Raw genomic sequence first — 12,521 nt, 5'->3', positions numbered from 1 at the left:
TTGGTGTGATCTTTCTGTTCTGGATGATAAACACTATATTTCAGAAGTGTATGTGATACAGCAAAGTCAGCTAACATCTTCAAGATTTTTTCCTTTGTAAAGCTATTACAGATCTAACTTAAAAGAAAGAGACACTTCACAATAACTTTTTCTTTTGTAATTATAGGTCTCTCCGTCATGCATTCTCAAAGTACCAATCAGCTGGATGTTGGGAACAACCCCCGTGTAGGTACCAAACGCTATATGGCCCCAGAAGTCTTAGATGAAACAATTCAGGTGGATTGCTTTGACTCCTACAAAAGAGTTGATATTTGGGCATTTGGACTGGTCCTCTGGGAAGTAGCCAGGCGCATGGTTAGCAATGGTATGTAAATGTGAATTTAGTTTAATCTATATAAAGTTTAAATCCTTCATCCTGCTTTTCCATTTAAAAGCACTTTAATGTCAAGTTCGAGCAACCAGAACCACTTGTGGATAAGCCCAAACAGATTATTTTATTGTTGATTGCCTATATTACAAGAATGTGACCAGACTTGTCTACCTTCCATTGGGAAATGGCAGATATAGACCTAAGGATTTGACCCCAGACATTTTCTCCCCTACACAGACTCTTGTTGGAATCTCTGTTTACTCCCTCTGGCAGAGGGCCTTCAGCCAGTGGTTCCACCACATTTAGCTTACTATTAAGATAAACTATGCTGAAAATGTATATGCTGAGATACCAAATAGCCAGATTAAAAAAAATCAGCCAAAGCAGGGAAAGCAAAGGGGGAATGAAAGACAAATCTTTATCTTTACACCTGAAGTAATTCTATGAAAGTCAAGGATTTCTCCTCTTGCTTTCCACCAGCATGGAAAATGCTTCCCTTGGAACAAATAATAGGGTTTCACCAAGAGTCGCTCCAGCTGTTACAGGCCAGACAAATTCATACGGGAGAAGGAAATCGTCATTTCTAGCACAAGACTTTTCAAATTGTGTTCCGTGGAACCCTAGGGTTCTATGAGAACTAGGGCAGGGATAAGCAACCTTGGCTCTTTTATGACTGGTGGACTTCAACTCCCAAAATTCCTGAGCCAGCATGGCTCAGCTTAGAAATCTCTCCCTTTCCCCTCAGCTTGGCTGGCTCAGGAATTCTGGGAGTTGAAGTCCACAAGTCATGAAAGAGCCAAGGTTGCCTACCCCTACTCTAGGTTAAAAATTGTTATTTAAATAACAAGGACAACAACATTTTTTTAATTTACTGAGGAATTGAGGCAGATAAACATCAAGAGACATCTAGAATGATGCCAATAAAAGGTCCTTATCAGGTGCATGTGGCTATAGAAAATAAATACATAAATTAATAAACTGCTGTTAGATCTCTCAGCCATGAACATGCAGCAACCTTCTTGGACCAGGAAGTATTGAAGATAATGGCTCTCATTTTTGTCATATCCTTGTTAGACTATTGCAATTTGCTTTGCATGGGGTTGTCCCCGGATATGACCCAGAAAACCAGCTGGTACAAAAGGCGACTGCTTGCTTGGATTGCTTACATTGTGGGAACTGTATTAGTTGCTGAGCAGCTTCTGGGTCCAAATCAAGATGCCGATTACCTGTATAGCCCTATATGGCTTGGTTATTTGTTATATCTGGGAAGGTGAAATTTTCCTGACCAATAAGGACCAACTAGGAGAAAATGCTATTAGTATTCATGGCCTGAGGGGAGCAATATGGAGGATGGTCTTCTTTCTTTGGAATAGCTTTCCTTCTGAGGTCAAGATGACAATTAGAAAGACTACAAAAAAATGCTCTTCTGAAGGGCCTTTGGAGAAGAACCTAATTGGGCGACAGCAGAAGTAGAGTTTTGTGGAATGTGAATTATTGGGATTTTGTTTTTGTTTTTTAAACTTTTCTGTAATTGTAAGCTATAGGGTCTTCAAACTTGGCCCCTTTATGACTTGTGGACTTCAGCTCCCAGAACTCCTCAGCCAGCGTGCCTGGCTGAGGAATTCTGGAAGTTGAAGTCCACAAGTCATAAAAGGGCCAAGTTTGAAGACTCCTGATTTAAAGCCTTAAAACAGGTGACAAACAAGCATAAATAAGTAAGGTGCTTGCTGCTTAGCTTTTCAGCACAGAGAAGGCCGGCCAGCTGCTGCTAGCTTCGGCAACTGTCTACTCTGTAAATAGGCAAAATTTTAGCCTGCTTGCTAGAATTGATACTGTTCCTGTAATCGGTCTCACAAACACTAACAAACGATGTGAGAATATTTGCTTGCTAAATTTCTAGGAAAATTCAGAGGCTGTTTCTGACTGGACATATGGTCACCAGCCATATTAAACATTTTAAGCAGTGTAGAACAGGAGACAGTCAAGAACAAGTTTATCTCTTTTGGTGGCACAAATAGAGAACTACTCAGGTTTGGCCCTTTTATGAGCTTTTCAGCTGTGCTGCAAAGAGACAGTATTAGAAACAATAGATGTCATCCAGAATGATTAGCGACACAGGGTGAGTTGGAACATCTTTTAAGTAAGAGGGAAGGATTAATAAAGCTTTTACACCTTTCTACGGTATCTAGGGAACAACGGTAAAAGGTTGAAGCTTGGATTAGAAATAATGTGGAAAATGCCGTCCGTGTCTTTTCAGTGCATTAACATTAACCTGAATTCGGTGAACTGTAAATTCAAAATAAGCGTGTGTGTGTGTGTGTGGTCCAATTCCATGCAGAGTAAAATTTAGCCCTGTTGGATTGCAGTCCCACCAGGAGCATCAAAATAAGAGTGGCTGATCTTAGCATCAGAAGTATAGGTCCCCTGTCTTTATTTATTATTTATTTTGTAGGTTGAAGGATAGTTCTCTTTAAGGCATTTTCTTTTTTTTTTTCTGGGAAACTGAAAAGAAAGTGGATCAAGGTTCATTGGGACTGTATTAAAGCAGAGTAGCTCAGAGGTTAATATTGCCCTTCTGGCATTCTTTAGTGTTTCTGGAATTAGCTGCAGTCCCCTGGGTGGGTCCATGAAAAGTTTTACTACATTGTCTTTTTTAGTTTTCTTTTTAAAATACATTGGAATAAAAGCCAGACAGCAGCTTCTTGTATTGTAATATACCTATAAAGCCCTAAATGGCGAGGGTCCGGGATATCTGAGGGAACACCTGCTGCCAGCATCAAGCTCCCTTCGTCCAGCGCGCTCCCACAGGGAGGGTCTTCTCAGGGTGCCGCCGGTTAAAGATTGCTGGCGGGTAACACCCAGGGATAGGGCCTTCTCAGTGCCTGTCCTTTGGAACCAGCTGCCAGTGGAGCTGAGGACCGCCCCCGCCCTCCGTTCATTCCGCCGGGACCTGAAGACCTGGCTCTTCGAGCTCTCTGGCCCAGGCTGAGAATTTTTTAAATTTTTAATTTTAACTGGGTTTTTTATTTTTTCTCAGGGTTTCATTTAATCTTTTTTTAATTTGTTTTAACTTTTGTATTGATTTTCTTTTAAATACCCTGTAAACCGCCCTGAGTCCTTCGGGAAAGGGCGGTATATAAAAATGAATGAATGAATGAATGAATGAATGAATGAATGAATGAATAAATAAATAAATAAATAAATAAATAAATAAATAAATAAATAAATAATATATTCACAGAAAGAGTAGTGGAAGCTTGGAACCAACTTCCAGCAGATGTAGTGAGTCAAGTCATAATTAACTGAATTTTAAACATGCTTGGGATAAACACACCTATCATTTGACAAAATTTAAAATTAACATAAATAAATAAAGTAAATAAAATATTACTTTAAAAAGAAAAAAAACCTCCAAGGGAAGAATTGATGGAGGACCACTGGCTCTTTTTCTGCCATCGGTTTTCTATGTTTCTGTATTCAGCTTATAACATACAAATAGTTATTTGGTTCTATAAATGGAAATCGTGTATTGAACAGACTTTCCCAGCTGATGTCTCCAGCTGTGTATATCACAATCTATTCTACACGTACAGAAGCACTGATTTGAATCTCTCTGCCAAAAGATGGCTGTGCCTCGCAAAGTCTGGAAAAGGGTTTTGATTCGAACGTTTGGAAAGGGTATTTTCCAAATTGGGTGGCGTTGTGAATATTGGACTTCCTTCATGTCCCTGATAAGGTTAGAGGAGACTGCAGTGTAGCGTGTCCTCCAGTCAGAGGCCATGCTGATAGGATATTCCTGGAAGATCAAAGGCTGAGGAAACTAGTAGTAATGTGTACCTGAGAAGTCTCATTTGCATTTCTCAAGGCTGTTCATCCACTTGGCAGGAAGATCAGCTCCATTCCTTTTTATTTTATTTTTTTATTTTATTTTAATCCCATTTATATCCCGCCCTTCTCCGAAGACTCAGGGCGGCTTACAATTTAAGCACAAACCTTCTGTTTTTTTCCTGGGTTTTAACCTTTTAGTCTAATGAAGGGACCTTGGACACTTTAAAATTTTGCAGCTGGTTTGTAAGGATTCAGCTTGCTTTTGTGGGTTTTGGATTATTTTTTCTCATGGCCAAACAATTTGTATTAGAGAGAACTAATCACTTTCGGAATTAAGCAAATCCAGATGTGTGAGTTTCGAAATACAGAAACATTATTATAAGCTGCCGGATTAAAATATGTTTTCTGTGTATTTCTATCTACTTGTTTTAAAAATTCTAACGATAGACTAAAAATTTCACGGCAGGTGATTGTGTTTGTGTTCCTTGCTAGATGAATTGCCATATCTATATTTCTAAAATAAAATATCTAGTTGATCTGAACATTTCCTCTTGAAACTTGAAGCATTTATTGTCTTTTGTTTTAATAATAGTTGTACTGTGCATGATCAGTTCTTAATGGGATCAAAATGTCGAATTGGAATGTTGGATTGGAATACACTCCCAAGCTGTCCTGAATATTTCTGCAATTAAATTATATAGTTCAAAATGATTTTATTTATTTGAGGGAGGGGGGGCACAAAACCGCAATTCAGAGACTCTTAACACTCTTATAAGTATCTCAAAAGACTCTCAACTGTAGCCATAAAGGAAACAGTACAATAAAATTTAAAACAGATAAATCATAAAAATCAAATGGCAACAGTACAAGAATTCCATCAACAATATTGATGGCAGGTCTAGCACTGATGATGTCGCCTAGTTTGGGTCATGAAACGTCTGCAAGAAAACAAGCAAGCTCAGAGAGCACCAAGGACCCCCCTCATTTCAACCCTGAGCTACACATTTTCTCCTTTATTGGTATCGATGGCATCACTTCATCCTCTGTAGACTCTTCAGAACAGTTCTGTTTTTATTTATTTTTATTTATTTAATCCCATTTAAAAGCCAGCGTGGGAGCTAGTCTGATTTCCAGAGGGTGACTTTTTCATAATGCAGGCATACTTAACTGAGAAGCCATGCCTGTGAGACTCGGTGCCTCCCCTCCCTTTGAGAAATAGAGAACCAATAGTTTCTTCCAGGTTGGATGATTCAAGCAGATGATTCAATTGGGCCGGAGAAGGTGGTCTTGCAAGTGTCTTGGTGACAAACCATAAAGAGTTAATATAAGTTAAAACTCTCGTTTTGAATTGTACCCAAAAGGTAATCAGTGCCAGTGCTTCAGCTTGTACTAACACGCATGAACCAAGAGCAGTGGTGCTGCATTGCAGGCCATTTACAGCTTCAAAGTCATCTTCAGAGGTTGCCCTATTTAGAGTACACTGAAGTAGTCTAAACAAGGGATGATTCGGGTGAGGTCCTCTCATTTCCAGTAGGACCCCAAAGGTGGGCAAAAATCCTCATGGCTATCATCTGCACCTGCTATCCAGCAGTAGCCATAAGTCCAGACACTTGTATTCTTGGGTTATGGCCTTTCCATCAAGAAGCAACACCAGAATTATCCAAGTGCCTTGAAGATGTATCACACAGTAGCCGCCACTATTCCAGTAAAATACCTGATTTGTTATAGGCAGTTGTGATCAACCTATTCTGGACTTCAGACTTGTTCTTTTGTGGAAGAGCACAGTTAATCTTACACTGACTTCCCTCTTATGAAATTATTGTGCCACTGGCGCAGCCTCTTCTGAAGAACATGCTGGCTAGTTTGGGTCTAGATAGTTAGTGCAAAATATGTAAAAGCAGGTATAAAAGAAATGCTAATTCTTTTCCTCTTTCCAAATCTGTAATAGTTTTGCTGCTTTCCCATACATATAATTTGTTTTCTGTACACGTACATGTTTACAGAGTCAAAACTTTTTTCTAGTCCGCGGGGAGGCCTAGCTGATTTAATGCTTTGTGCTCTTAGGATTGTGCTCTTAGGATTTCATTTCGTAATATCAGTGAGATGTCACAAAAGCTTCCAACTGAAAAAGTTTAATCTCTTTGTAATATGTGAACTTTGTATTGCTAATGAACGTGTTAAAATATATTGCTGCAATAACATATCCTTTGTGGTTTTGGTACAGGTATAGTTGAAGACTACAAGCCTCCATTTTATGATGTGGTTCCTAACGATCCTAGTTTTGAAGACATGAAAAAAGTAGTTTGTGTGGATCAGCAGAGGCCAAATATTCCCAACAGATGGTTTTCAGACCCTGTAAGTACACTTGCTGAAAAGGGGTTGATGTATTTTCTACCTGATCATCTGTTAAAAGAGTTGTTAAAAGCATCTGCTGTCTAGACTATAGGCCAAACTAGATGTGGCAGCAGTAATTACATTTGTTTAATTATTCATAATACAGCAGGAGGTGGCCATATTTTTAGAAGAAAATAGGCATGTGGGCAAAGGAGCTGAACCTCTCACCCTTGTAAGCTATTCACCTGTAGCGCTTTTACTTTGGTCTAGAGGCTATCTGGAATACGAGGGATTTGAATGAAAGTGCAAATAACGTAGGGAAGTATTGGCTGCAGCTCTCACTTTTGGTACTTGCTGTTCTGTTTATACTGACATTGGGGGAAAAAGGTTTCATATGAAAAATCATTGTAGAAATAACTGTTCTACTCACGGTTGAGTGCTAGAAGAGAGAAACTTGCAAGCTGAATCATCTTTAAGAAAAAATTGAAAAAAAGCTTGTAGGCTTTCAAAAAATCTGATTATTATTATTTTTTTACATACATTGTTGCTCCCCCAGTGTAAAATGTCATTAACAAGCTCTTGATATAATTGGCAGAGACATATAGCCTATCAACTCCAGGACTGCATAATAGTCTTACCTAAATATTTACAAATTCTAGAGTGGAAACAGAATATACCTATCTACGATCAGGGAGGGAGCTTTCCATTAAGTGGCCCCACAAAGCCAAATGAAGGCATAATCCATTGGGCAGAAGACAGAGAAACTCTCGATCAGGTGAAAACCATACTGGGCTCATTTGCGATCAAAGGTGAAGCTGTTATAAAAACCTTGAATGTGTCGCTCCAACCACCAGTTGTCCTGAGACTGCAGAAACAAAGGAAGTACGCTTTGCAGCAATTAAGGGCTGTTCAGTTGTATAACCTTCGGGTTTCTGTATATCTGTGTGCAACTCTTTCCCTGATTTGCGTCTTCTATTCCTAGCGTTATCTCTCTTCTCCTTCACAGTATTGAGACAGATGCTTTTGGAAGCTCTTTGGAGAGGCATTTGATGCTCAGAAAAAGTTGTAGGCTCCATTATTGCTTCTTTGCTTTAAATATTGAAGAAACTTTTTTAATTAAAAAAGTTATTTTGAGTACTGTAGATAGAAAATGTGGAAGACCCAAAAGGAAACGAGCTTTAGGCCAGGAGTCTTCAAACTTGGCCCTTTTATGACTTGTGGACTTCAACTACCAGAATTCCTCAGCCAGCAACTGGCTGAGGAATTCTGGAAGTTGAGGTCCACAAATCATAAAAGGGCCAAGTTTGAAGACCCCTGCTTTAGGCTGAACGAAAAAGGTCACTTGTAAAATTCTCAACAGGTTTGAATTATATTTCATAGGGAAAACTGGTCAGGACATTTATTTCCTTTTAAAAAGAGCAAGAGAATGCTCTTGATTTTCCTGATTGTATCTTCCAGTTCAATATGAAATTGGGAAAAACTTTTTAATATTTTTCCATTTTATATTTTCATTATCTCTTGTAGTGGGATTTGGGTGTATTAAATGAAGCACGTTGAATTGAATTGACCAAGTGTGATTAGACACACAAGGAATTAGAAACAGCCACTAACCACTGATCATTTGTGGGTGTGTTAGCTTTAGTGTTGAAACTGATTACACGTTCCACTTTGGATCAGGCCATACTTTATAGAAATGATTACTTAGCATACAAACAATAGTTTAAATCTCAAACTGTGGTTTCAGGCCACTACTGTTTTCTGTATTTTGTTTGGTCAGCAGCCGTTTTTCCAGCAGTGATGAATCAGTGTGGTTTGAGCACAGTGTGCCATCAAAATACTCTACTCTGAATATGTATTTCTGTGCTTACCTTTTCAGACATTAACTTCACTTGCTAAGCTCATGAAAGAATGCTGGTATCACAATCCATCGGCACGATTAACAGCTTTGCGTATCAAAAAGACGTTGACCAAAATTGATAATTCCTTGGACAAGCTCAAATCTGACTGTTGATAAAAGGCCACAATGCTGGCAGACACTAAGAAGGACATGCAACTTGCTGAACTCTGGGATTTGGTTCCAAGTGGCTTCAGGCATCGGCACAGTTGTACACCCAACCAGCCATTTGAGAGGAAACAGAGCCATGAGAACCTTAACTGGTGCCTGCCATGGCATTTTTTAAATTTTTTTTGCAAATGGCCAATCATTAAAGACTTCAGGCTGAATCTCTGGTGGCCTCTGGAAGAAGACAGAGGAGTCCTGAGACAAAATTGGGGCATTAGAACCATGGCTTTTAATTTTTTTGTTTAATTCAGAAAAAGAAACAAATGCTCCCAACTTTGGCACATGGAATTGGTCAATTTTAACTTTGCCTGCGTGTCTCTTCTTCGTTGCACCAAGGGATTCCTTGCATTCCTTCCTTGCACTGTTACAGTTTAATTTTAAGAAAGTGACTTGCCAAAAATAGGATTGGCTTTGTACTCCTTGATCTATGTTTTTGGATATTAGAAAATTTGGTTTGGGCAACGGAACCCATAACTGACTCTTCTCCTCTTTCTCTTTTTATTTTGTTAAGCTGCATTTTACATATGTGTATTGTTTACACTAAGGACGGACACTAGGAATTGTTGATGAGGAAACATGCGGATTTTAATTTATTACTGGTGCATTTTAACAGTTTTTTTTAAAAAACTGAGAAAAGTGCATACAGTTAAAGTTTATTTTTATGTAGCTTCTATCACTTCTTACAGTCTCTTTTTCCTAATATCATATAATCTGAATTGGTTCTGTTTCTTTCCCCTGTTGAGTCATTTAGACATTTTAATCACATTTTTAAGTGTTTCACATTTTATATGTGTATGGTCTGTAACATATATTTTCAGTTCAAAATATGCAAAACATTTATATATAAATATTATATATATATAAATATATATCTAAATATAAAGCCATTACTCAAATTATGTCACATCTAGTACCTTATTGGTTTAGAAGAATGGATTAGCAGAGCAAAAGAGCAAACAATAAGGCCATAAGAAAGTACCGCTTCCACCCTCCCCCCTGATTTATACATAATGGGTATTTAAATGTGGCAAGGAAGAAATTGCTTTAATTTGCTTTTTTCCTATTAAGTAGCTGCTTGTATAAACAAAAGAGAATATTTCCCACTGAAATGAAAGGGGAGCATTCTGTTTAGTGCCTCCTGGGCTTAAGGTGAAGGTGGTGTGCTTAAAGTGAAGCATCGGCATATATCTCTGGATGATTCCCATCCTGAACTGGCTGGGCTGTGAAAATTGGCCATCAAACATTTTGGCCCATGTGATGGAAGAGAGGGTGTCTGAGCTTTGGAATGTTGCAACCACCCCTCAGACAGGGGATGCGAACATTGGATATTCATTCTGGAGCTGTGACCTCATAATGGCATGGATTGTTGCGTGATGTATGGATAAAAAGATGATGTCTTCTGGCTGCTTTTTTTATATCACGTTTCCCAAGTAAACAACTTTGATTCTAGTGCCTTGCCTTGTACTATAGTTACTCTTCTTTGAATCCTTCCAGGTAAAAGCTTGGAATGCTGACCTTTTGATCATTAAACCAGGACAATGCCACAGGCATGTCTGGAAAAAGGCTGAATGGATTTGGTTTAAAATGAGAATATTTTTTTTAAATAAGACTGAACAATTGAGGCTTTCATTGTACCCTGTCCCAGCTTATATGCTTCAATAAGAGTTATTTGGGAGATGTATGCGTGGTTTGATATGAACAGAAATATTCTCAGTGAGATAATGGCTGCTTTCACTAAATGGAGACATCACCATCTTTCATATAGTAGTGGATAGGTACACCATGATTTGTTAGGATCTGTTTGCATCACCTATGCAATTCAGATTTTCTTACATTACTTTCACGGTGCAGAATTTTGCCAGGTGATCTCAAAAGTAGCATTTGAATTAATTGCAGATAGGAATTAATTCCCCACATCAAAAATTCCCTGCTTGCAGAAAAGTAGCTGAATCACTTCTTCCTCATATTTAACACCAGAAGCTACATATATGGGCCAGCGTATATGTGAGTAAGCAAAGGGTAATGCTGGAAAGGACTCATAAAATGGTGTTTGATATCCTTCTTCCTAAGCTTTCTATAGTTTAATAAGCAGCTTGGTATTTTCTAAGAGAATTGCAACTTGTCCAATTGACTTTCACTTGTTAATAATAATAATAATAATAATAATAATAATAATAATAATAATAATAATAATAATAATAATAATAATTAATAATAATAATAATAATATCTAGACCGGGATGCCTTACGTACGGTCGCTCATGCGCTCGTGACCTCTCGTCTTGACTACTGCAACGCTCTCTACATGGGGCTACCCTTGAAGACCACTCGGAGGCTCCATCTGGTACAGAATGCAGCCGCGAGAGTTGTATTGGGAGTTTCCTGGCACTCCCATGTCACACCTTTGCTCCGCGAGCTGCATTGGCTTCCAGTTGTCTTCCGAGTGAGGTTCAAGGTGTTAGTAATGACCTACAAAGCCCTACATGGCATGGGTCCGGAATACCTTGGGGAGCACCTGCGGCCGGCGTCAACTTCCCTCCGCCCAGTACGGTCCCACAGAGAGGGCCTCCTCAGGGTGCCACTGGTCAAAGAATGCCGACTGGTGGCCCCCAGGGGGAGGGCGTTCTCTGTGGGTGCACCGGATTTATGGAACCATCTTCCGGTTGAGCTCCGGATGGCGCCCGATCTCCGCTCCTTTCGGCGCGATCTTAAAACCTATCTCTTTAAACAAGCTGGCCTGGCCTGATGGGACGGGGTGGGATTTTATAAAGGATTTCAATTTTTAATCTGTATTAATTTATTATGGGCATTGTTTAATTACTTTTTAATAATTTTTAATTTTTGTATCTTGTTTTTATGTATTGCCCTGTTCACCGCCCTGAATCCTCCGGGAGAAGGGCGGTATACAAATTAAATTAATAAAATAAATAAATAAATAAATAAATAAATAAATAATAATAATTTAATTTTTATACTGCCCTTCTCCCGAAGGACTCAGGGCGGTGTACAGGGCAATACAATAAAATACAATATATAAAAATTAAAAGAAATATTAAATACAGTAGCCCAATTAAACAGATTAATACAAAATGTTAAAATACCCCTAAACCCATCAGACCAGGCCGGCTTGTTCAAATAAATATGTTTTTAGGTCACGTCGGAAGGAGCGAAGGTCGGAAGCCGTCCGGAGCTCCACCAGTAAATGGTTCCAAAGGTCTGGCACGCCCACAGAGAACGCCCTCCCCCTGGGGGCCGCCAGTCGACACTCTATGACCGACGGCACCCTAAGGAGGCCCTCTCTGTGGGAGCGCACTGGACGAAGGGAAGTTGATGCTGGGTGACAAGCCAAATCAAAGAAAAAGAGATGAGAAATTACCAATTTTTAACAAACTTCATTTAATACTGATGAACTTTTTCATGAGGACTGGTTATCCATCTAATAAATACTCCTCCTTTGATGTTGTATGGCTATTTAACAAAACTTACAGAATGATGGGGTTTTGGTGCATCCATTATTTCTATTATTGCCACTTCACTTTAATACTTTTAACACACAAATTACTCTTGGATATTTTTTTTCAAGTACTCTTAAGATGAGGATTACAACGCAGTTGACACACATAAATATGGAAAACATCTAGGGATTCACTGCTGCAGAAAGAATGGGTTTGAATTCATATATCTGGAATAGTAATTGTGGGTGGTATTCAATACATTTCAAAACTGAAACATTTTAAGGTGGAATTACCCATAGACTTATTTTCCCAGATTGTTTTGCAGGAGGAAAACATGCTCAGGGAAAATCAAGTAGTTACCCAAAAACCTTCGTAAGCAAATAGACTGGGGAAATCAATATGCCATTATTTTCAAGATACCAAGCAAACATATCAATCTAGGCACCAAAGTCCAAGGTTTATTCCCTAAGCA

The 12,521-nt window shown here is 38.8% G+C and overlaps 1 protein-coding gene across 3 annotated transcripts in view; it reads left to right on the top strand.

Annotated features, from left to right (window-relative positions):
* ACVR1 (activin A receptor type 1) overlaps positions 1–10,038 on the top strand; it is an 86,850-nt gene extending 76,812 nt beyond the window's left edge. For all 3 annotated transcript variants that reach the window (XM_083350460.1, XM_083350459.1, XM_083350461.1), the window contains 3 exons: positions 167–364; positions 6,423–6,553; positions 8,409–10,038. In XM_083350460.1, coding sequence (XP_083206586.1) covers positions 167–364; positions 6,423–6,553; positions 8,409–8,543 — 464 coding nt within the window. In that variant the 3' untranslated portion in view covers positions 8,544–10,038. The remainder of the gene's footprint in view (positions 1–166; positions 365–6,422; positions 6,554–8,408) is intronic.
* Positions 10,039–12,521: the final 2,483 nt, after the last annotated feature.

Source organism: Vipera ursinii (assembly GCF_947247035.1).
Source record: "Vipera ursinii genome assembly, chromosome: 1".
Lineage (NCBI taxonomy): Eukaryota > Metazoa > Chordata > Lepidosauria > Squamata > Viperidae > Vipera > Vipera ursinii.
The sequence above is the reverse complement of the archived record's forward strand: the minus strand, read 5'-3'. Positions and strand labels throughout refer to the sequence as shown.